This window comes from Dendrobates tinctorius, unplaced genomic scaffold (genome assembly GCF_039654945.1).
Source record: "Dendrobates tinctorius isolate UK_male_01 unplaced genomic scaffold, ASM3965494v1 ptg000395l, whole genome shotgun sequence".
Classification (NCBI taxonomy): Eukaryota; Metazoa; Chordata; class Amphibia; order Anura; family Dendrobatidae; genus Dendrobates; species Dendrobates tinctorius.
Genome location: NW_027362061.1, coordinates 2,065,001 through 2,086,507, shown reverse-complemented (window position 1 = coordinate 2,086,507; position 21,507 = coordinate 2,065,001). Strand labels below are relative to the sequence as shown.

Below are 21,507 nucleotides of genomic sequence, written 5' to 3'. Positions count from 1 at the left end.
TTATCCGAGTCCGGGATGGAGATGAATGGAAGACCGCCTTTCTCACTACTGAAGGGTTGTTTGAAAATTTGGTCATGCCCTTCGGCCTGACCAACGCTCCAGCGGTCTTCCAAAATTTCATAAATCATGTGTTCTCCGATTTGATTGGACGTTTTATGGTGGTGTATTTGGATGACATTTTAATCTACTCACCTGATAAACAGACTCACATTGGTCATGTTCGGGCAGTTCTCCAAAGGCTCAGGGAGAACTGTCTGTTTACTAAACTTGAAAAATGTTTATTTTTTGTTCAGGAACTGTCCTTTCTGGGGTTCATCGTGTCTGCTGAAGAGTATCGCATGGATCCTAATAAGGTGCAGGCCATTCTCGAGTGGGTTCAACCGTGTGATTTGAAGGGTCTGCAACGTTTCCTTGGGTTCGCTAATTATTATCGGAAATTTATAAGGGGGTTCTCACAGGTGGTTAAACCCCTCACAGACATGACTCAAAAGGGGGCCGATATCAAGAATTGGTCTACCGCAGCGGTAGCGGCATTTCAGTTTTTGAAAAAATGTTTCATGTCGGCCCCGGTTCTTATCCAACCGGACCCCTCTGAACCATTTATTGTTGAGGTAGACGCCTCAGAGGTGGGGGTGGGGGCGGTATTGTCCCAGGGACCCACCACTTTGACCAATTTAAGACCTTGCGCCTTTTTCTCAAAGAAGTTCTCTCCGGCAGAGAGAAACTATGATGTGGGGAATCGGGAACTTCTGGCCGTAAAATTGGCTTTTGCAGAATGGAGGCATTTTTTGGAGGGGGCTGTCCATCCTATAACGGTAATCACGGACCACAAAAACCTAGCTTACATTGAGTCTGCTAAAAGGTTGACTCCCAGACAGGCTAGATGGTCACTTTTTTTTTTCTCGATTTAACTTCTCGATCACTTTCCGACCAGGATCCAAGAATATCAGAGCGGATGCGTTGTCACGCAGTCTAGATCCGGTGTCCCCCCCGGAACCTCCATCCTCCATTCTTCAGCCTGGGGTGGTGGTGGCAGACGTTTCTAATGTGTTGGAACGAGAGAAGCCCAGGCTCTTGCACCTCCAGCTAAGCCGGTGGATAAACTTTATGTGCCAGCTCAGTTTCGTCTCAAGGTCCTCCAGGAGTTCCATGACTCAGTTCTGGGTGGACATCCAGGGATCTCAGCGACCCGGAAGGCCATTGCTAGAATGTTCTGGTGGTCTTCTTTAGCCTCTGATGTTGGGGAGTATGTGTCTGCGTGTGAGGTTTGTGCCCGTGCGAAAACTCCCCATAACCGGCCGGCCGGGGAATTGGTACCATTGCCAATTCCTGAGAGACCATGGACTCATCTGTCCATGGATTTCATCACCAACCTTCCTGCTTCCAAGGGTAATACCGTGGTCTGGGTCGTAGTGGACAGGTTTAGTAAGCAGGCACATTTTGTACCTTTGGCAGCTCTACCTAATGCGGAAACATTGTCCAGATTGTTTGTGGAGCATGTGGTGCGGTTGCATGGGGTACCCCTGAATGTGGTGTCTGATAGGGGAGTGCAATTTGTGTCCAGATTTTGGAGAGCTTTTTGTAGGAGGTTGGGTATTGGTCTGTCCTTTTCATCCGCCTACCATCCAGAGACTAATGGGCAGACTGAGCGGACCAATCAGTCTCTGGAGCAAATTCTGCGTTGTTTGACCTCAGCCTGACAGGATGATTGGTGTTCTGTGTTACCATTGGCTGAGTTTGCTTTTAACAACCGCACTAACCAGTCTACGGGTACATCTCCTTTTTTTGCAATTATGGGTTTTATCCTCATTTTGGAGAATTTTCCCGCTTGAATTCTGGGTGTCCTGGGGCGGACGAGTCGATCCAGCGGTTGGGGGAGGTATGGCGGGAGGTCCAGAATAACATTACGAAGGCCCAGGACAAATTTAAATTTTTTGCGGACAAAAAACGATCCGTGGGTCCAGTGTTTCAGGTCGGAGATAAGGTATGGTTATCCACCAAAAATATAAGGCTCAAGGTCCCCTCTGCGAAGCTTGGACCCAAGTTTATAGGTCCCTATGTAATTACCGAAGCAGTTAACCCGGTGGCTTTTCGGTTGAGTCTTCCGCCATCTCTAAGGATCCCTAATGTTTTCCATAAGGCCCTTTTGAAACCTGTGAGGTCCAGTGGGGAGGGATCATCATCTTCCCCGACACCGGTTCTGGTATATGGGCAGGCTGAGTACGAGGTGGAACGAATTGTCGACTCCAGGTTGGTCCGTCGCGCCCTTCAGTATTTGATACATTGGAAGGGCTACGGTCCTGAGGAACGCTCGTGGGTTCCTGCTCGATCAGTTCATGCGGATCGGTTGATCTGAGCCTTTCACGCCAAGTACCCTGAGAGACCTGGGGGTCCGGTGGCCCCCCATTGAGAGGAGGGTACTGTCATGATCCAGGACAGGATTTCGCTTTGACCCGCCTGGTTAGACTATGGGTTAATTGTGCTGCCTCTCTCTGGCAGCAGGAGGCTATTTAGTGTTCACTGGACCTGGGTCTGGTGTCAGTTATACTCCTGCCCTCGGCTGAGTTAAGTGACCTCTTGTATACGTGTGCCTTGTGCCTGATATCTTGCTTGTTTGTTCGGTTGTGATCTGGTTCTGTCCCTGTTACGAGTTCTGCCTGACCCTCTTGTACTGCGCTACCTCTCGTGTATGACTCTCTGCTTGTGACCCGACTTCTCTCTGCTCGTCCCCTTGGTACCACGTCGCCCTCTTGTGTATGACCCTTGGCTCTGTCTGACTACCCGTCTGTTCGTCTCTCCTGTACCTCGTTTGCCCGTACTGTGTGTGACCTCTGTTTTGCCTGACTCTGAGTTGTTGTGTGGTGTCCTGTCCTCTCTGAATACAGGACACTAAGCCCCGCCCCCTTCCAGTCACATGACCATAGGTCCCGTGCACATTATTCAGTTTTAGTGTCCGCAGGTCTTTTGCCTCTTTACCTTCCAGCGCTGACTGGACCCTGACACTATTATCCTGAAGCACGCATGGTCACCTCTGCTGCACACTCCACAGGTATCTTTTAGCACTGCTTCTGTTCTCAGGACACGCGCACTGGCTCTATGAGCGAGTGCAGTGCGGTGTCTCTGACAGTTTTCCAGCCTAAGGAATTCAGATTACTGCACAATCTCTCCTGAAATGGGGGCGCTAATACTTTCTCTACTCTTCTGCTCAGGATCCATAGTAGCTCCAATGGTCCACCATAAATGAGTGCAACTCCAGTTTAGCGTTCTCCCCTCGTACATACGTTGTTGTTGGGGATGTAACATATTTTTTTATTCTGTCTTTTTTTAACCTGTTCATTCTGTATGATGGTTTGATTGTGGTGGGATCGGCCTTCCTGCCTAATGTGAGTCAGTAACTCCCTGATGATCTTCAAAAAATCTCTCCATTGCCTCTTCCAAATGCCTAAGAGCTAAATTTAAAGTGCCCCTGTCAGCAGGATTGTGCTCAGTAACCTACAGACACTGTCAGGTCAGCACCGTTATACTGATTACAATGATACCTGGTGATGAAATCCGTCTTGTGGTTGTTGTTTAATCTGTATTTGTAGTTTTCAGTTAATGAGATTCTCGTGTTCTGGGGCGGGGCTCTGGGTGGGGCTTTATGTGGTGCTCTGATTACATATTCCTCTGTATTGGCTTATGACAGGTCGCTGATCCCTCACTGACCTGCCCCCATTATTACATAATGCATATAATAGTGTTGGTATTATTGGTGATAATGCCTATAATATTGTGGCTATTGTGAGGCTTAGAAAAAAATTACATCCAGCAAAATGTCACCGGTGATGGCGACGCCTGCACAGTAGCATCTATAAGTAAGAGACAGAGGCTACTGTGCAGGCGCCGCTGGTGACATTTTACTGGATGTAATTTTTTTTCTAAGCCTCACAATAGCCACAATATTATAGGCATTATCACCAATAATATCAATGCTATTATATGCATTATGTAATAATGGGGGCAGGTCAGTGAGGGATCAGCAACCTGTCATAAGCCAGTACAGATGAATATGTAATCAGACCACATAAAGCCCCGCCCACATGCCACCACAGCCCCGCCCCAGAGCATGAGAATCTCATTAACGGAAAGCTACAAATAAAGATTTCATCACCAGGTATCAAAGTAAGACACCTATCCATAACTAATCCTATAGTTATATGATAAATAAAGATGCAGCAAGAATAAAGTCTTTTATTAGAAATAAAGCAAAACACAGGGCAAGTGGGAAGAGCCGGGCAAAGCACCAGAATTGGCGCATCTAATAGATGTGCCTTTTCTGGGCAGCTGCAGGCTGCTGTTTTTAGGCTGGGGGGTCAATATCCATGGCCCTTTACAAGCCTGAGAATACCAGCCCCCAACTGTCAGCCTTAGCAAGGCTGGTTGTCAAAAATGGGGGGACTCCATGCCATGTTTTTAAATTATTTCTTTATATAATTAAAAAAAACAGTGTGAGGACCCCTGTATTCTTGATAACCAGCCTTGCTGAAGCTGACAGATGAGGGTTGCAGCCCCCAGTTGTGAGTTTTGCCAGACTGGTTATAGAAAATGCAGGGGAAACCACACCATTTTTTTCATTCATTTATTTAGTTATAACGCAGGCAGTGGCTGAGGAATACTCCAATCATCCGCTCCTGCTGTCACTGTTCTTGGCAGCAGCAGGTGTAGGTTGATGGGAGTAATAGTCCCAAACGCCCGCACCTACTATCATCATTCTCACTTTAATATAACTCTCATCATTCTCCCCGCCGGCAGAGCAGAGGAGAATGATGAGAGCGTCTTCAGCACCCGCCACCGGGGAACAGCGATTAATGTAGCGCTTCTTCCCTGCCGGCCGTCCATGTGGTACGGATGCTGACATAGTTGTCACACGTGTGCCACGAGTATTACACACATGGACATCTCCGGTACCGGAAATATCAGGACGTGTGAAACCGGCCTTATACACAGTTCTCTTTAAATGCCTAATATTTCTTCTTGAAACTCATCTGACAGAAAATATTGGACCTTACGATAGTATAGATTGTGAAGTCTCCAAGACCCATACGTTAATTACCCCAGAGAGGTTTCACCACTAGCTGCTCATTTATTACTGATGGAGACTGTGGAGTTTGGTCATTTCAGTAGTTCCTAATCAGGCCCCATTATTAATATCTGACGTGTGTCACTTTATGTGGTGGTAAGTTTGGAATTATTCACAAAGGATAATAGGAAACAAATGGATCTTACAAATTATTTTCCAGCTTCGCACTATACCCTATATACGTTTGTACTCTACTGTCTGGGCACATGGCAGTGTTCAGAAGGGAAGGAGCGCCATTTAGCTATTTGAATGCAGATCTAGGTGGAATAGTTTGCAGACACAATGTATTGGGAGCACTGTTCATGGTCACTTGGCAGCTCAAATGAAGTCCACCATGAACATGCTTGGCTCTATCTTCTCTGCTTTCCATATCCCAAGGATTGCCTTGCTCATCGCCCTTTAACACCATTACATGGAATCTGGACTTACACAGGGACCCCTAGGCTTGGACCATGGTGTTACCTGCTATTCTGTGGTATTAGATGGCAAGAAGAATAGTCAGGTAGCTGGGTCAGAACCAGAAGGACAGAATCAGAAGACACAAGAGTAGTCAGTAAACTGGCCACGGTCACAACAGGACACAAATACACAAGCCGCAAGCTGAGCACAGAGGACTGAACCAGAGGAGAACAACGCTGTATCTGGCAGATTCCGGCCATGTGCTTTGTGCTTTAGTAGGGTGTGGTACTTTCCAATTGGCTGAAGTAGGGAGCAGATTACTCCAGCTGGACAGCAGGAACAGATCCCAGATGAGATTGGACACACCATATGCAGAAGCCCTAATATAACTAAATGACAGAAAACCAGAATAGTCGAAATCCCCATAAAGTGATCCCATTTTATAAATGAATTCACTGAGGGTTATAATCCTTAGGAGGAGTGAATATTTTGACTCCACAGCCACTTTCCGGAAATTAACACACAGTGGATGTTGGAGAGTGAAAATTACACATTTGCCATTTTCTTACCCAGCACATAGTGCCCAGATTGTGCTCCAGGAGACACACACCGCAAATTACGTGGATTCTTCTCATTATAATATTGCTAAATACAGGGATCCTAAATGTTGTTTGCGCACACTGCAAGACTCCGAAGTGAGAGCGGATTTTGCTGGATTGGTTTATGGAAACCTTGTTGCTTTTCAACAGCCTTTGAGCCACTAATAGTGCGGGAACCTCTGTTTTTCCATTGACAGATGATGGACCTGAGTGGGGACTTGTTTTTTGTGAGATGAGAATTGGTATTATTTTCACCTACATAACATTGATTGGTTTCTTTTTATTTGATATTTGGGAGGCAGAATAAACAAACAGTTGAACACCGCACACTACTGGTTCATTCAACAAGGTTTCTATTAGACTGTGAACTGTCATTGTCTTGGTAAATAATTTAAGCTTTTACATAGCTTGCCATTTTTATGGACAGTTTAAGTAGAAATGCTCAAAAATATAAAACTCAAGGATATTTTATTAAAAAATAATTGTTTTTATCTTAGGAGATGACTGTACCAGGAGATCAAAGAGACAGCTGACATCTTCAATTTTTAAATCTGATGATCTTGAGATCCTACAAGATACAACTGAAGTGATTGCTATTACTCCAGATATACCATCATCCATTCACAGCAAAGATCTGTCATCTGATCCTATGAAACAGGTCCCATCTTCTGATTCATTACTGACTACTAAGGAAAATCAAAGTCACAAAAGAGGCAATAAAAACCAAACTGCTCCTAAAGCAAAGAAGTCATTTTCATGTTCAGAATGTGGGAAATGTTTTACATGGAAATCACATTTTGTTACTCACCAGAGAATTCACACAGGAGCGAAACCTTTTTACTGTTCAGAATGTGGGAAAAATTTTGCACAGAAATCACATTTTGTTAGACACCAGAGAATTCACACAGGGGAGAAGCCTTTTTGCTGTTCAGAATGTGGGAAATATTTTGCACAGAAATCACATTTTGTTAGACACCAGAGAAATCACACGGGGGAAAAGCATTTTTCCTGTTCAGAATGTGGGAAATGTTTTAACAATAAATCAGATTGTGTTAAGCACCAGAGAATCCACACAGGAGAGAAGCCTTTTTCATGTTCAGAATGTGGGAAATGTTTTGGACAGAAATCAAGTTTTCTTTCCCACAAGAGAACTCACACAGGGGAGAAGCCTTTTTCATGTTCAGAATGTGGGAAATGTTTTGGACAGAAATCAAGTTTTCTTTCCCACAAGAGAACTCACACAGGGGAGAAGCCTTTTTCATGTTCAGAATGTGGGAAATGTTTTGGACAGAAATCAAGTTTTCTTTCCCACAAGAGAACTCACACAGGGGAGAAGCCTTTTTCATGTTCAGAATGTGGGAAATGTTTTGGACAGAAATCAAGTTTTCTTTCCCACAAGAGAACTCACACAGGGGAGAAGCCTTTTTCATGTTCAGAATGTGGGAAATGTTTTGGACAGAAATCAAGTTTTCTTTCCCACAAGAGAACTCACACAGGGGAGAAGCCTTTTTCATGTTCAGAATGTGGGAAATGTTTTGGACAGAAATCAAGTTTTCTTTCCCACAAGAGAACTCACACAGGGGAGAAGCCTTTTTCATGTTCAGAATGTGGGAAATGTTTTAGCACTATATCAAATTGTGTTAAGCACCAGAGAACTCACACAGGAGAGAAGCCTTTTTCATGTTTAAAATGTGGGAAATATTTTGCACAGAAATCATGTTTTCTTACCCACCAGAGAACTCACACAAGGGAGAAGCCTTCTTCCAGTTCAGAATGTGGGAAATATTTTAACCATAAAGCGCATCTTGAACGCCATCAGAGTAGTCACACAGAGGAGAAGCCATTTTCATTTTCTTAATATGGGAAATATTTTACTTGGAAATCAACTCTTAATAAACATCAGAGATGTCACATAGGGGAGAAGCCTTTTTTATGTTCATAGTGTTGGAATAGTTTTAACGAAAATTGCACCTTCTTAAATGGGTTGTCTCTTGTCATTCCTCATGTTTGCTGACAAAAGGAAAAAACTAAACCTTATTAATTGCAAATGTAAAACTATACCCATAATTCGCCCCCTGAAGGTTAGTTGGAAAGTGACTAATAGAAAAAACATGTACCCCACATCTCAGTATATAGGGTGAGGTGATGTTTACACACTCACTCTCCAAGCCTCTCATTTCTACGGGTTTCATCGTCCTCACCAAAGGCGACTCATCAGGAGACTATTTAACATTGACCTATATTCAAGCAAGACTAAACGAAAAAAGGAAAAAACTAAAATCATGTATCATGTTATTCGAAACAGTCAGAAAACTAGCCACATATTGGCAGATCGCAGACCTCAAACTATATACTTCGGAAGTTTATAAGCCACTCCAGTGTCAGGAATAGATGGTATGAATTTGAATTTACCAAATGGCTGCAATGAAACAAAGAGTGAAAAATTTAAAGGGGTCTGAATACTTTCCGTCCCACTGTATCAGTAAAAATAACTCCTCTTTATTAGGTTAAGTATAAAAGAATTGCACCATTTTCTGATACCCGTCACGTCTCCATTTTTTGTGATCTCGGGTTGGGTGAAGACTAGTGTTGAGCATTCCGATACCGCAAGTATCGGGTATCGGCCGATACTTGCTGTATCGGAATTCCGATACCGACTTCCAATATTTTTTCAATATCGGAAGTCGGCATCGGAATCGGAAGTTCAAAGTTGATTGACAGCCTGACGTCATCATGATGCGCGGTGTGTGCGCATCATGATGCGCCGTCATTTCGGGCCTTCCGGGGGTCTCTGCCGGCCTGCCGGGGGGCTGTGTGGACTGCCCGGGGTCTGTACCGGCCTGCCGGTAATCTGTGCACCCTGTGGGGGTCTGTACCGGCCTGCCGGTGGTCTGTGCCGGCCTGCCGGTGGTCTGTGCACCCTGTGGGGGTCTGTACCGGCCTGCCGGGGGGCTGTGCCGGCCTGCCGGTGGTCTGTGCACCCTGTGGGGGTCTGTACCGGCCTGCCGGGGGGCTGTGCCGGCCTGCCGGGGGGCTGTGCTGATGTCCGGGGGTCTGTGCAAGCATCGTCCGATGGGACTACAAGTCCCATCTGGCGATGCCTGCTACCATGACAGTGATTGACACATTAGCCAATGATGGGACAGTAGTAGTCCCATCATCCGGCTAATGTGTTAAATGTTAAAAAAAAAAAAAAAAAATACTACATACATACTACATACATACTACATGCATGCTACATACATACTACATGCTACATACATACTACATATATACTACATGCATGCTACATACATACTACATGCTACATACATACTACATATATACTACATGCATGCTACATACATACTACATGCTACATACATACTACATATATTCTACATGCATGCTACATACATACTACATACATACTACATGCATGCTACATACATACTACATGCTACATACATACCACATACATACTACATATATACTACATGCATGCTACATACATACTGCATGCTACATGCATGCTACATACATACTACATACATACTACATGCTACATACATACCACATATATACTACATACATACAATACATTCATACAATACATACATAGACATACAGTACATATAACATAGAGTAACATACTTACCAATACTTGTCACATTGTTCCCCGAAGCCATTGTCTTTTCCGGAATAAATATTAACATAACAAACCACAAAAATACTCACCCATGATCCGAAGCAGTCCACGAGTGTGTCCCACGACGATCTTGGGTAGAGAACTGCAGCATCAGCTGATGCTGCCGTTCTCTACGGGCTGCAGGAATCCAATGACGGAAGGTAGGTATCCTTCCGCACTGTATTCCTCCGCCACTTAAAAAAAAAGTCCCTAGTCTCACTTTATGCCATTGCTGCGTGGGAAATTCCCACACAGCAATGGCATAAAGTGAGACTAGGGACTTTTTTTTTTTTTAAGTGGCGGAGGAATACAGTGCGGAAGGATACCTACCTTCCGTCATTGGATTCCTGCATCCCGTAGAGAACGGCAGCATCAGCTGATGCTGCAGTTCTCTACCCAAGATCGTCGTGGGACACACTCGTGGACTGCTTCGGATCATGGGTGAGTATTTTTGTGGTTTGTTATGTTAATATTTATTCCGGAAAAGACAATGGCTTCGGGGAACAATGTGACAAGTATTGGTAAGTATGTTACTCTATGTTATATGTACTGTATGTCTATGTATGTATTGTATGAATGTATTGTATGTATGTAGTATATATGTGGTATGTATGTAGCATGTAGTATGTATGTAGTATGTATGTAGCATGCATGTAGCATGCAGTATGTATGTAGCATGCATGTAGTATATATGTAGTATGTATGTGGTATGTATGTAGCATGTAGTATGTATGTAGCATGCATGTAGTATGTATGTAGTATGTATGTAGCATGCATGTAGAATATATGTAGTATGTATGTAGCATGTAGTATGTATGTAGCATGCATGTAGTATATATGTAGTATGTATGTAGCATGTAGTATGTATGTAGCATGCATGTAGTATATATGTAGTATGTATGTAGCATGTATGTAGCATGCATGTAGTATATATGTAGTATGTATGTAGCATATAGTATGTATGTAGCATGCATGTAGTATATATGTAGTATGTATGTAGCATGTAGTATGTATGTAGCATGCATGTAGTATGTATGTAGCATGTAGTATGTATGTAGCATGCATGTAGTATATATGTAGTATGTATGTAGCATGTAGTATGTATGTAGCATGCATGTAGTATGTATGTAGCATGCATGTAGTATGTATGTGGTATGTATGTAGCATGTAGTATGTATGTAGCATGCATGTAGTATATATGTGTTATGTATGTAGCATGTAGCATGCATGTAGCATGCATGTAGTATGTATGTAGTATGTATGTGGTATGTATGTAGCATGCATGTAGTATGTATGTAGTATATATGTGGTATGTATGTAGCATGTAGTATGTATGTAGCATGCAGTATGTATGTAGCATGCATGTAGTATATATGTAGTATGTATGTAGTATATATGTAGTATGTATGTTGCATGTAGTATATATGTAGTATGAATGTAGCATGTATGTAGTATGTAGTATGAATGTAGCATGTATGTAGTATGCATGTTGTATGTATGTAGCATGTAATTTTTTATTTTTTATTTTTTTTTTTATTTTTTTTTTACATTCAACACATTAGCCGGATGATGGGACTACTACTGTCCCATCATTGGCTAATGTGTCAATCACTGTCATGGTAGCAGGCATCGCCCGATGGGACTTGTAGTCCCATCGGACGATGCCTGCACAGACCCCCGAAGCCTGCACAGACCACCGGCAGGCCGGCACAGCCCCCCCGGAGCCTGCACATCCCCCCGGCAGGCCGGCACAGCCCCCCGGAGCCTGCACAGCCCCCCGGCAGGCCGGCACAGCCCCCCGGCAGGCCGGCACAGCCCACCGGAGCCTGCACAGCCCCCCGGCAGGCCGGCACAGACCACCGGAGCCTGCACAGACCCCCTGGCAGGCCGGCACAGCCCCCCGAAAGGCCCGTACAGACCCCAGAGAGGCTGTACAAGGCAAAAACAGGGTTTTTCTTATTCCGATACCGGAAGTCCCATAGACTTGAATGGGACTTCCGGTATCGGAATCGGCGATACCGATACTTTTTTTAAAGATCGGCCGATCCATTCCGATCCGATACTTTGACGTATCGGACGGTATCGCTCAACTCTAGTGAAGACTTATTTTTTGTGTGCCGAGCTGATGATTTTAATGAATACCATTTTGGTGCAGATACGATCTTTTGGTCATCCTTTATTGCATTTCAATGCAATGTTGTGACCAAAAAAAAGTAATTCTGGCGTTTTTACTTTTTTTCTCGTTACGCCATTTAGCGATCGGGTTAATTCTTTTTTATATTGATAGATCAGGCGATTATGAACGCCGCTATAACAAATATGTGTATGTTTGATTTTTTATTTTATTTTGAAAGGGGCGAAAGGGGGTAATTTGAACTTTTATTTTTTTTTATATTTTTAAAAACATTTCTTTTTTTACTTTTGGCATTGTGAAGACATACAGCATTGTATCTTAATTAACCAGATGACTATTTTTTAGCAAACAAAGAATAATAGAATGTTATCTGTATGTTGGCTTTAAATTTAAGTGTTGATTTCTAGTTGGTCAAGAAAATAGACTTTTGTTTGTGTAAGCCTGGAATATTGACTTTTATTGTGCGATTATCCTTGATCACTGGTGATGTTTGCTGATATGCTAATTATACATTGTGTTATGGAGCCAGTTTGTTTACTTCTAAAGCAGAGAGGGAAAAACTATGCAAATAGTTTAAATAATCAAGTAATGCTATAATAATTTCATCTCCATTCTTACCCTTTATATAAATACTGAATGAGGGACACTTGTTAAGTCTAAAAATAGGTTACATGCCTCTGTATAAAGAGACTGAGAGAGAGAAATAGCCAGAGAGATTCTGCCAAGACATCTATTCATCCTAAGGACAAGAGACAGGACAGCAGCCACAACATCATCACAAGGGACATGGATCTATCATTCTATAGGAAACAACCTAGGGGTTTTCGGCCTCGGTTGGAAGAATACAGATCTGCTCCATTGACTATCACTGAACCATGGATACGTTTGCAGATGCCAGATTGTGATCTTTGGATCAACCGGCCTTGTACCTTGTATGGACTCAATGGACTGTCATCTTCCTACACTTGTTGTTACCTCCTCTCTGTGTGTGGGCCACAGGTGGAGTATCCGACCCTGGAATATGAAGCCAAGTTATGATCCTCGGTTCAGCTGGCCTTGTATGGACTGTCATCTTCCTACACTTGTTGTTACCTCCTCTCTGTGTGTGCGTGCCACAAATGGGGTAGTGACCCTGGAAGATCTGAAGTCACAGAAGCTATTTTCCTGGTGGGTCAATGGAAGGGTGAGACTCTGTAATGTGCCCCATCTTGGGTATTTTTCTGAAACTGTTCTATGTGTTATCTGCCTGTTTTGTGGTACAATAAAGCATTGCCACACTGTTTTACCCTCACCCTGTGTTGTCTGAGTGAGTAGCATTTTGCCCATGCTAATAGAAGAGCTGGAGTTCGGCAGGATGATCCCTAGTTCATGTGTTTTTGGCTAGCGGACGGTGCTCATAGCATTCCGGCAGTGACAAGCATAGAGGTCTGCTGGAAACCTCTGGTTGTCATGCCAACCCATCCGTGACCTATGATAATGTGACGGGGTCACCGATGGGCGGATTTCCGGCGCGCTTGCTGGAAGTGCGCATTAAATGCTGCTGTCAGAGGCTGTTAGGGGCAAATGGCAACTGTTCAAGACAGCTGACGTACCGGAAAAGATGTAAGCTCACCGCCGGAGCCCACATCAAAGAGAGGAAGTACATTTACGCCTGATGTCGGAAAGGGGTTAAAGGGGATTGTTTTTACAGAGAAAGAAGTGGTAATCAATCATGTATACAACTTATAATGTTAAATAGTATAGAGGTAAGACAAGAAAATATAATTTGTGTAAACCATGTGTAGATATAAAAATTCAGCCAAATGTCAAATGTTGAAACACAACAAGAAAACACAAAAAGACAAATTTGCAAAAATACTCTGCAGTAAAAAATATGACAGTAATCAGCAAGTGCTGGATAACAAATACAGGGTATTCAGTCGATACATTTTTTGCAAAAAGTGTATAGCAAGCTGCTCCACCACGTCACGGTAACCCTTCATGGAGCAGTACCTATCTAATGTATTTAAAACCTGAACATGTTAACAGTGTCTAAATGAACAGGATACAGACAGGCACCCCCCGGTATGGGCTCATGGTGCAAGGCAGCTCATTTATGTACATGTCACACAAGAGAGGGGTGGGGTCTCCCAAACCATGCTAAGCAAGGAGAAAACGGATTAAAAACATATGTGACATGCACAAGTGTGAACAAGTCGGTCAGACAGTGTTCACGCCACTCACTGGCTGAAACACAAGAAAATACAAAATGACAAATTTGCAAAAATACTCTGCAGTAAAAAATATGACAGTAATCAACAAGTGCTGGATAACAAATACAGGGTATTTAGTCGATACATTTATTGTAAAAAGTGTATAGCAAGCTGCTCCACCACGTCACGGTAACCCTTCATGGAGCAGTCCCTATCTAATGTATTTAAAACCTGAACATGTTAACAGTGTCTAAATGAACAGGATACAGACAGGCGCCCCCCAGTATGGGCTCGTGGTGCAAGGCAGCTCATTTATGTGCATGTCACACAAGAGAGGGGTGGGGTCTCCCAAACCATGCTAAGCAAGGAAAAAACGGATAGAAAACATATGTGACATGCACAAGTGTGAACAAGTCGGTCAGACAGTGTTCACGCCACCCACTGGCTTAAACACAAGAAAACACAAAATGACAAATTTGCAAAAATACTCTGCAGTAAAAAATATGACCGTAATCAGCAAGTGCTGGATAACAAATACAGGGTATTTAGTCGATACATTTTTTGCAAAAAAATTTGTCATTTTGTGTTTTCTTGTTGTGTTTCAGCCAGTGGGTGGCGTGAACACTGTCTGACCGATTTGTTCACACTTGTGCATGTCACATATGTTTTTAATCCGATTTTTTCCTTGCTTAGCATGGTTTGGGAGACCCCACCCCTCTCTTGTGTAACATGCACATAAATGAGCTGCCTTGCACCATGAGCCCATACTGGGGGGCGCCTGTCTGTATCCTGTTCATTTAGACACTGTTTACATGTTCAGGTTTTAAATACATTAGATAGGGACTACTCCGTGAAGGGTTACCGTGACATGGTGGAGCAGCTTGCTATACACTTTTTGCAAGACATGTATCGACTAAATACCCTGTATTTGTTATCCAGCACTTGCTGATTACTGTGATATTTTTTACTGCAGAGTATTTTTGCAAATTTGTCATTTTGTGTTTTCTTATGTTTCAGCCAGTGGGTGGCGTGAACACTGTCTGACCGACTTGTTCACACTTGTGCATGTCACATATGTTTTTAAATGTCAAATGTTGTAGCTCCATCTAGTGGCTATGTGCAAAAGTGCCACCATAGAGTCAAATGTATCCTAAGAGAGCATCACTATCAAAGTGGAAATGAGATTAAGTGCACCGTATTTATTGAGTATAAGATAAATCCATGCATAGATATATGTAAACGGATTGTAGATATATCACTTGGTATCAGTTTAAAAGGTGAATAGATACTGTGCACTTATAAATGAATAGCTTATATAATGAGGACACAGGGGGCGTGTCTGGATGAGGAGCTGAGCGGGCGCAGGCAACACTAGCTGCATGCCCCAGTAGCAACAAACGGTCAGGGAAACCTGCAATTCCACTCACCACGACCTCAGACGGGGTCCGGGCACTGATGGGGCATGCAATGAGGAGCAGGGGAGCAGTGCTGGTCAGGATACCGGTCTTTGTGCCAGCGCCCAAGAAAATCCAAGATGGCCACCGCAGCAGTCACCATGCGGCCAGCGGCTGTGTGGAGCACTCTGAGGGGTCTGATCTCCTGACACTGGGTCAGACCTCACCGGAGAGGGGTGTAATGTACTGTAAAGATGTTTCTAGAAACTTCTAGAAGTCTCCCCTTTTCTTATCAGGACATTGCAGCCTGCTGTGTAGCTGCAAACCCCCCTTCTCTTCCCCCCCACACACACCAGTGTCTTCATGTGCACAGCTCTGTGAAACCTGAAACCGTCCATTTCCTGTGAGCTAGGAATGTTAATTAGCTAAGTGAAAAGATGGTCCTTTGTTTAAAACCAAAGGCTGGTTACACGTATAGGAAATATTAAAAGAAGCCTAGCTCGTACTCCGCTCATGACAGAGATATAATAGTGATATTTCTGTTATCTGAGTGGACCCGGCTTCGCTACGGTGCCTCTGGTGAAGTTCTCGGACCTCCAGAAACCGAGATATGGATTGCTCCCAAATGGAATGTTGTAATTATTGCATGCTTGGAGTTGTTTCACTCTATTCGATGAGCTACAACCAATGATACCATATATGTGTTTGTGCAGGCTCCCCTCGCTAAGATATGATCCTCATAAGTTTTGTAGCCAAATCATAACTTGAAGAGAGGGAGGTTGGTCCTCTCCAGACCGCCCCTTTCATGAGGTCACAAACCCTAGTCTATATGCATTCCCTACCATATCCCAGGCCAGTTGGAGCTGAGTTTTGATGCTGAACAGACCTAACCCCCATGTCTTGGGATGTTTGGTTGCCGCCCCTCCCCCAAGCCACATGGGATGCCTAAAGAGTCATAAGCAACTGTGAGTGTACTTTCTGTTTTCATCCATTTTTGTTTTATACTTGTATTGTACATATTTTATGTCTCAATTTTATAACAACTTTTATCTATATAATCACTGCCCTCATTTTGGGGAATAAATGATATAATAATTCAGTCTGTCTTCATGCTCTAAGAAACGATCTATACGCCTTGTTTAGATAATCGCTACTAATTCAAGGGGTTTGCCGCGGACCCTCTTAATGAACTCTTTGATTAAATAAACCGTGGATGGTGGCAGCGTGGTGTGTGTGATTGATTAGGCTAGTTGGCAGGACAGAAGGGTCTTATATTGCTAAAGGGGGCCTGCGGCCACAGCATTGATAATTCCCTTACTGCGGTAGCCTAATTGCCCGTGCACAACAAGCAGCCCGTCCGGTGACTAATTATCCTAGGTGCAGTTCCCTGACTGTCCTGAGGGTAAGGTGACGCCGGAGAGCTGCGAGTTCCAAAGTGGAACTGAGAAAGTGGGACATACATAAATCCCCGCAGTTCTTGGAAGGTTGTTAGCAGTGGTGGGGCACCCAAAATAAACCCCCCTGCGGCAAATTGTTAGAGCAAGGTTAGCTTGCTGCATTTTTGTCACATGGTGCCAGTGGTGGGATAACTAAGATAAGCCCCCACTGTGCCTGTGATAGCTGTGTGCCGCGTCCCTCCGTCCGCTGATACACCCGTGTCAGTGGTGAGATTGTGACATATCGGTGACACAGGGTCCGCTGTCCGTCACGCTTTGGTGGCAGCGGGTCTCTCGTTCGTCACATATTCGTGGAAGCAGTGGGATTGTGACATATTGGTGAAACAGGGTCCGCTGTCCGTCACGCTTTGGTGGCAGCGGGTCTCCCGTTCGTCACAAGGGGCATGAGTGCAGTGGAGCAGACACAGGATAGATCGGGCAGCTCTTCATCCAGGAGCCTGGAGAAGCAGAGCAACAAATTGCAAGTATATGCACCTGACACGGCACCCCTCCACCCCATCACTGAGGCCACACTGAAGTCCCTGCTAGGAGATCTAAAGCAGGCTATACATAGTGACATTACCTCAGCCCTCACTGCACTACAGAAAGACATCGGGCACATAGGGGACAGAACAGTCCGTACTGAGGAGAAGCTGGAGGAATTCACCACAGCCCACAACGACTTAGTGGACTCTCATTATGAGGCAGATGAGCAGATCACCACCCTAAAACTAAAGCTGGCGGATTTGGAGGACCGCTCCAGGCGCAACAATCTGCGCTTTAGGGGATACCAGAAAGCGTTGCTGTGGGTGCGTTGTAGGAGTTCCTAACAGATTTCTTTACCGCACTAGTCCCTGAGGCGGAGCAGCGAGACCTCATAATAGAGCGCACAGGATCCCCAAACTCAAAAGTGCCCCGCCTCTGCGCCCAGGGATGTAATTGCCAGGCTTTATTTTTATCATTTTAAAGAAGCCATTAGCAAAGCTGCAGCGAGTGGACCGGAGCTCCCAGAGGTTCAAGAGCATCATGGTGTTCACCGACCTATCTGCCGTGACCCTGAACAGAAGGCGGGAGTTCTCCACAACCACCAAGATCCTACAGGACAACGGGATCACATACAAGTGGGCCTACCCGGTGATCGTCACCAAGAATGGAGCCACGCAGCTCCTGACTTCCCCCCGAGAGGCCATTCCTCTTCTGCAGAAATGGTCGCTGGCGTCAGTGGACGAGGATACCAGCTCCCCGCTGAAGAAGATGCCGCCCACCCTGATGAAGGTGTGGACATGAACAAGAGAAGAGAATACAAGACTACTTTTCACCATGGTCTGCGGAGGCACGAGAGGAGAGTTTTTTCTTTCTCTTCACCCCCCACTATATACTGGATAGAGGAGCATATTAGCCCCCAATGCCCCCACTATATACTGGATAGAGGAGCATATCGGCCCCCAATACCCCCCACTATATACTGGATAGAGGAGTATATCAGCCCCCAATACCCCCCACTATATACTGGATAGCGGAGCATATCCAGGAGGTTCACTTAGAACCAAACTCTATTTTTGAAGCTGTTACAGTTTTTTCACAAAATTAAAGTTTGTTTTTTGTTATTCCCACATTTTTCCTAATTGTCTAGTGGTGACACATAGATTGTATCTGTAATCTGTACATGGTTCTTCACATTTCTAGCATTAATGTAAAGGGACTGAATAGTCAATTCAGAAGATCCCTTCTATGGAAAGAGGCCAAATCCCTAAAAGCAGATGTATTGTGCGTTCAGGACACCCACCTATATAGCACTGACGCCCCCAGACTGCAGAATAGAAATTTCCCAAATGTCTTTCATTCCCATGCAATTGACAAAAAAAGAGGAGTAGTAATCGCGATAAAGAACACCGTCGCCTTCCAGCTAATCACCAGCGTAGTGGACGACGAGGGCAAATACGTCATCCTAGTCTGCACCATAAATAACAAGACCTACACAATTGTCTCTATTTACGCCCCTAACTCCAAGCAGATTTCATTTCTTAAAGGTACCCTGGCGGTAGTAGCAAAGGTTAAAAAAGGCGCCCTGTTAGTCTGTGGGGACTTTACCATCACCCCCTGTCCTAACATTGATAAATCGCTACCCCCTCAGAAGAAAGAAAACACCCAATCACTCTCTCAGACCTTCCTAGCGGAAGAACTCTACGATGTCTGGCGGGCACTACATGCCTCCGAGCGGGATTACACCTTCTACTCACACTCCCATAGAGGTGACTCCAGAACTGATCTAATGGTCACAGATAAATGGTTATTACAGGCCATGATAGGGAACATAACCTGGTCGGACCACGCCCCGGTCTCCAGTCAAATTACAGAGGGATACAACTATCCAACATATTCCCCATGGAGAGTAAATAACTACGTAATCACATCCCATAAAATTAGGCCCCAATTGCAGGAATCATTATCAGAATAGTTCACAATTAATAACAAACTCGATGTGTCCGTATCTACAGTATGGTGCGCCCACAAGGCCAACATCCAGGGTAAAATAGCGTCCCAGAATAAAAAACCAACACTACACCAAATAGAGGAAATTAATCAAAACATAGCCGCACTAGAAGAGGCACACAAACGTAGCCCCACAAACACAATCCTCCAAACATTACAGAAACTAAGGTATGAACTACACCTACTGCTCCAACACAAATACGAGCACAATCTACGGAAAAGTAATGCCAAATATTACTGTCAGGGAAGCAAAGCGGGCAAAATTTTAGCATAAGTGAAGAGTCTCCGCGAGCTCAACGATCACTGGATTTTGGCCGTTGCAGCTGAAAGGAGGAAATCGGTAAATTTTGGCTCATTTTTCATCGCTTTGAAATCTCTAACAATAACAATATGGAAGAGGCCAGGAGCCATTTGGTGAGCTGCATTTCTTGCTACATGTTCACAGACTTACCAGTAGAAAACCCAAACTTCACACGCCACAAATGCAAGCTTGTGTCCCTGTTGGAGGAAAAGTTGCAAAATCTCGAGGAGAGGATAGCTACAATGAATATCATTAAGGAAGGTGAAGAGTTCTTAGACAGAGCAGAATTATCTCTTCATGTTACAGAAAGAGAAGAAATTCAAAGTGCACCTGAAGAAACAGAGGAATGGAAACATGTGACCCAGAGAAGCAGGAGGATCGGGAGGCAGTCAGCGCCCATACTGCTCAGGAACCAGTACCAGGCTCTTACGCAGGAGAATGATGAAGAAATACATCAGGATAAGACTTTGCCCACAAACAGCAACCTTGTACGCCTTCAGAGTCCTCCTGGATGGAGAAAGAAAAATGTTGTGAAGAAGAAACGGAGAGTGGTGGTCATGGGGGATTCCCTGTTGAGAGTAAGAATACAAGGACTTACTTACTGTTTGGGTAAGAATACAAGGACAGAACAATGGAAAGGGCATCATTGTAGGCATTTACTACAGGCCGCCTGTGCAAGCTGAAGATATGGATGACCTCTTTATGCATCAAATGGCCAAGTTCTCCAAAAATATGACATAGTTGTCATGGGAGATTTCAACTATCCAGACATTTGTTGGGAATCTCTCTCAGGCAAAACTAACAGGTCAAGGAAATTCTTATCCTCTCTTGCTGACAACTTTATCTTCCAAAAGGTAAAGGAGAAAACAAGGGGAACTGCTACCTTGGATCTAATCCTTATAAACAGGGAGGAAATGGTTGAGGAGGTAAAAGTGGCTGGGACCCTAGGAGGTAGCGACCATGCTATTTTAGAATTTTGGATAACTAGAGGAGGAAGACCTGTGAAGACTCAGATGTCAAGGTTAGATTTCAGAAAGGCAGATTTTAAAGGGATTCAGAAAGAGAATTGGAGGAATCCATTGGCTGGATATCCTTAAAGACAAAAATGTCCAGGAAGGATGGGAAATCTTGAAAAATGAAATTCTCAAAGCACAATTGTTAACAATTCCAAAAAGAGGGAAGAATAGGAAGCATTTAAGGAAGTCAGGATGGATATACACAGAACTTAAGCACATGCTATAAAGGAAGAATGAAATGTTTATAAAATGGAAAGAGGGAGTCATATCTAAAGAAGAATATAATGCTGTCTGCAGAACTTGCAGGGCACAAATCAGATTATCTAAAGCTGACAATGAATTGAGGCTTGCAAGAGATGTCAAAAGCAATAATAAAGGATTTTGGGGACATCTCAAAAGTAAAAGAAAAGTCAAAGATGCTATAGGATTTTTACCGGATGAAAATGATGAAATGGTAAGAAAGGATGTTGAGAAGGCCGAACTTTTAAATTCCTATTTTGCATTCGTTTTCTCTCAGAAAGGAAATGTAACATCAACTGTTTTTCACTGTCCTATTAAGGGAATAGAGGAATCCAGGATACCTATAAACAGGAAGATGGTGAGGAAACAGCTAACCTAGATGAATTCAAGTCTCCAGGTCAAGATGAACTACACCACAGAGTACTGAAGGAGATAGCAGAAGAAATTTTTGAACCCCTCTCCATAATATTTGAAAATTCTTGGAGTAAAGGAGAAGTCCCAGAAGACTGGAGAAGAG

At 43.9% G+C, this 21,507-nt stretch overlaps 1 protein-coding gene and 1 pseudogene across 1 annotated transcript in view; both read left to right on the top strand.

Annotated features, from left to right (window-relative positions):
* The window catches only part of LOC141076209 (uncharacterized), a 40,035-nt pseudogene extending 31,051 nt beyond the window's left edge, over window positions 1–8,984 (top strand).
* A 9,622-nt stretch (window positions 8,985–18,606) lies between these two features.
* Window positions 18,607–21,507, top strand: part of LOC141076226 (uncharacterized) — a 67,577-nt gene continuing 64,676 nt past the window's right edge. Inside the window, 1 exon segment of the mRNA XM_073563583.1 lies at window positions 18,607–19,192. Within this exon segment, the coding sequence (XP_073419684.1) occupies window positions 18,607–19,192 (586 nt within the window).